The sequence below is a fragment of the Vavraia culicis genome, assembly GCF_000192795.1.
Source record: "Vavraia culicis subsp. floridensis unplaced genomic scaffold supercont1.92, whole genome shotgun sequence".
NCBI lineage: Eukaryota > Fungi > Microsporidia > Pleistophoridae > Vavraia > Vavraia culicis.
Window position 1 is genome coordinate 1 of NW_007360695.1, and position 3712 is coordinate 3712.

Consider the following 3712-nt stretch of genomic DNA (forward strand, 5'->3'; position numbering starts at 1 on the left):
GGTTCTAAGCTGACCGTTAGTGAACTGATAAGGTCAATAGAACCTTTGAACAAGCTGAAAGAATTTTACATGGACAGTAGATCCATTCAGTCATCATTTGATAGCCTCGCCAATCAAAATTATGGTATATTTAAATCTGCAAAAATTTATCTAAGCAGGCTGGAAGAATTTGTTATAAACAGTAGATTCATTTGGTCATCATTTTATTCCCTCGTTAATCGAAATGATGATAAATTCCAACCTGCAAAAGCTGATGCGAACAAATGAAATTTGGTGGAGAGTAAGAATGTGGTGCATCTTAGACTCCACACTCTTCATATTGGCATGGGTTTAGCACAAAAAGAACTAATCCAACTTATGTTATGTCAATATTTTGAAGCTTTCGCAGGTATTAAGAAACTGGTGATTGACGTAATACCAAAACGTCCAGAAATAATCCAAAAATTGTTCGGAAGTATGCAAAAGCAGTTCAATAACTTGATAAAAAGCATTTTCGAGACGTTCAAACAACTTGATGTGCTTGTGTTCTGTTATAAGAGTTCTTGCATATCTAGAGAAGAAGCGCATATTCTTCGTAAGCTTTTTTCGTCGATATGTAGATTGCTAAGGGATAGATGCGAGTGGTCAGATAATTGCAATGAGGAACAAACCATTTTCGAGCTTTATAAGTAAAAGTTAAGTTATTTTTCGATCTTCTGGTGCTGGTCATTTCTTTTTTATGATTGTAATGATCTCAGGTCTCATTGTTCATGGTATTCATGTATTCAAGCAATCCATAACATGTTAATTACATGTGCCAACAGCAGAATGAATGATGCTATTGCTCTAAACACAATGGATTGTGTCTCTTGCATATGATCAACGCCATTGCTGCAGAAAATTTGTTGGTTCGTAAAGCGATTTAAAACCGCTTGTGTTGAGATCACTGCTCTGTCATGTTAACAGTAATGAAATATTTACCAAAAGTAAGAGTTGGTATGATGTTGTGATCTATTCGAACATACTACGGACGACATATCTTGCAAGAAAGCGATTTGTGCCGTGTGCTGTGAGATAGTATAGCTGTCATACACCGATAAAAGCGTGACAAGCAGTTTTAGATTTGCTAATTTTATTAATTCACCTTTGTTGTTTTAGAAAATTGTTGCTGTTAATCGGGCAACTGATGAGCTGGGTTAATAAATACGTGTTGGCACATTCATGGATCTGTTTTTGACAAACGGGATAGTACAGTTAGTACGATGATAAAAATAAACAGAAAACTTTTTTTATGCGCAGAAGATTTTCAATGGTTAGCTTAGTTTATAGTGTAGGGTAATTTAAATTTTTTAACCTGGAATTTTATGTTTCTGTACCAAAGATAGATGAGAGCAATTCTTTGCTGTTGGGTGGTCATCGTATAAATGAACCAGCCTACTACTCAGCTATTCTCTTTGTGCATTCATGCTACCAGATACGCAAAATAAACGTGTTTTGCTGGATCGATTTGTTCTTTGCTGTGAAAGCTTTAGTTTATGTCTGCATGTCCTTGTTGCCATATTTTTTGATTGCTATGTATAAGGGCATCAAACATTTCATTATGGTTTAGTGCTGTAGCACATTTTGGTGCTTGTTAACGTTCATATAGGAAAGTGGCATCGTTATGAGATATATAATTGATAAATCTCATTAAATAAGCACAAATTTCCTTGATATAGAATACGAGATGTGTTACTTAAATGTATGGTCTTGTTGTTTATGCGAATAAATTGTTGCTCCATATTTAAATAGCATGGCTTTTATAGAATCATATTCCTATCCAAAAACATTCTAGAACGCATCTGTATCTTATTTATTTAAACCGCACAAGCATAAATTTATCATTACATTTTTCACATCTATCATTTATTCACATCAAACTAACGTTTCCTACGCATGCATACAATCTAAGAATCTTCATCCGATGATATCCACGTTAACTCATTGGCCGTTTCACCACTCACAACCTCTATGTCCCGTAACTTCTTAGAGATAACCTTGCAACACAGCTCAAGCAGTGCAGGATAGTAAAGATAGTTAGCTGCTGTGCATATATCATTCAAAGTCGGGAAATCAAGGCTGTTGATAAAATCAAAAACTGCCTGAGGGAACACTATCTGTGTAGCATCGTAATTCTCCGGTAGATTTATCGTGTTTATTTCAGAGAATCCCATTATAAATTCTAAAACGGAGGAATGCATGAGAATGTTAATTGGTGAGCATTGATCGGTCATATTTACAATGTCCCTGAAAAGGATGCAGTCATTTACCATCTTTTCTGGAATGGTGTACAGTCGCTTGTCTGTAGTCATTACATCAAGTTGCATTGCAGGGGATAAAATAGTATTTTTTACCGATGAGATCGATGTATAAAAACACGATAGACATGTTACGCACTCAACAAGATTCGCTTTGTTTTGTAAATATGCAAAGTCAGTTTTAAAAACATAAATTGTGTAGAACATGTTTTACACCATTCTACTCCCACTTCTACTACTGGTATTTTCCTAAAAGTACGTTTATTTATCACCTCACATAACATTAACCGAGTATTTCTATTATCACTAGCTGCGCTATCCCGTTTTTCAAAAACGGGTGTATGAATGGATAGTAGATCAAAGCAGTTCTTTTGAATGTGACTAAAACATCAGGTCATTCCTTTCTATTAACTGTTGTATAGTTACAAATCAATAAATATACATTCATTTCAGTAGCTCATTATATACAACATTTCTTGTGTATACTTTACCATTCTCATGCTTTCCTTGGTCCCCATTGTCAGCAACATACACTCTTAGACCGTTTGCATAGCGCACTCTCGACAATACGTACAACTGACTATGCACAAAGACTGGGCTGTGCAGATAAACACCTACCTTGTCAAATGACTGGCCCTGTGACTTGTGGATTGTCATCGCAAACGAAAGAAGAACCGGAAACTGTCTTCTCTTGAGTATGAATGGCAGCTGTGTCTTGCTCGGTGCCATGTCGATCTTTGGCGCTGCCCTGCTACCTTTCCTGGATCCGGTTACAATAGTAGCTATGATGAAGTTTGTGTGGAGTTCATCAACCACCAGGCGTGTGCCATTGAGCAGGCCATTGGCTGGATCAAGGTTGCGCAATAGCATTACCAACGCACCTCTTTTTAGAACTAACTTGTGCGGTGGCATTCCTGAAGAAACTCTAGCGGATAGTTCGCAACAACATCATTGTCCTCTGTGACAATAGAGTCTGCACTCGTGTATGTTACTTCGTTGCAGACCATCAAGTCAAGGACCCTGTCATTGATTTCCTTTGCAGCATCGTTGTTTGTTGTGAGTATAGTTCTGTTTGTCAGATCTTCGCTGTCAGCCATGTTGGCAACATCACCATATATCTCGTAAACGATGTCATCGCACATATCGTCAACATAGTCGTTGAACAGCCCAAGTGCATCATACGGTCTGTTGAACACACATCGTTGTCCATGCATGGTGCTGCCGAATTCAAGGCACCGCATGGTCCATGAATCATGTGCCTCAGTACAGTTCGTCTCAAGAATGGCCTGTCATCTGATGGTATTTCAGCCGATACAACGCTGTCTATTTTCCCATGGTATCTATCATATTATTGCTTTTGAGTATGATCAGAGTATGTTATATCGCTTTACTGATCGTAGCTTTATTCCTGGAAATTAATTTAGTTACCAATACTT

At 37.3% G+C, this 3712-nt stretch overlaps 2 protein-coding genes across 2 annotated transcripts; one reads left to right on the forward strand and one right to left on the reverse strand.

The window, feature by feature from the left end:
- Positions 1-324: 324 nt before the first annotated feature.
- Positions 325-672, forward strand: VCUG_02636 (uncharacterized protein; the record flags this gene model as incomplete). Its single annotated transcript, XM_008077453.1, has 1 exon — positions 325-672. One exon carries the CDS (start codon positions 325-327, stop codon positions 670-672), a length of 348 nt encoding a protein of 115 aa, XP_008075644.1.
- Positions 673-1925: 1253 nt separating this feature from the next.
- On the reverse strand, positions 1926-2345 carry VCUG_02637 (uncharacterized protein; the record flags this gene model as incomplete). Its single annotated transcript, XM_008077454.1, has 1 exon — positions 1926-2345. The coding sequence occupies one exon, from the start codon at positions 2343-2345 to the stop codon at positions 1926-1928; it is 420 nt and encodes a 139-aa protein (XP_008075645.1).
- Between the last annotated feature and the right edge of the window lie 1367 nt (positions 2346-3712).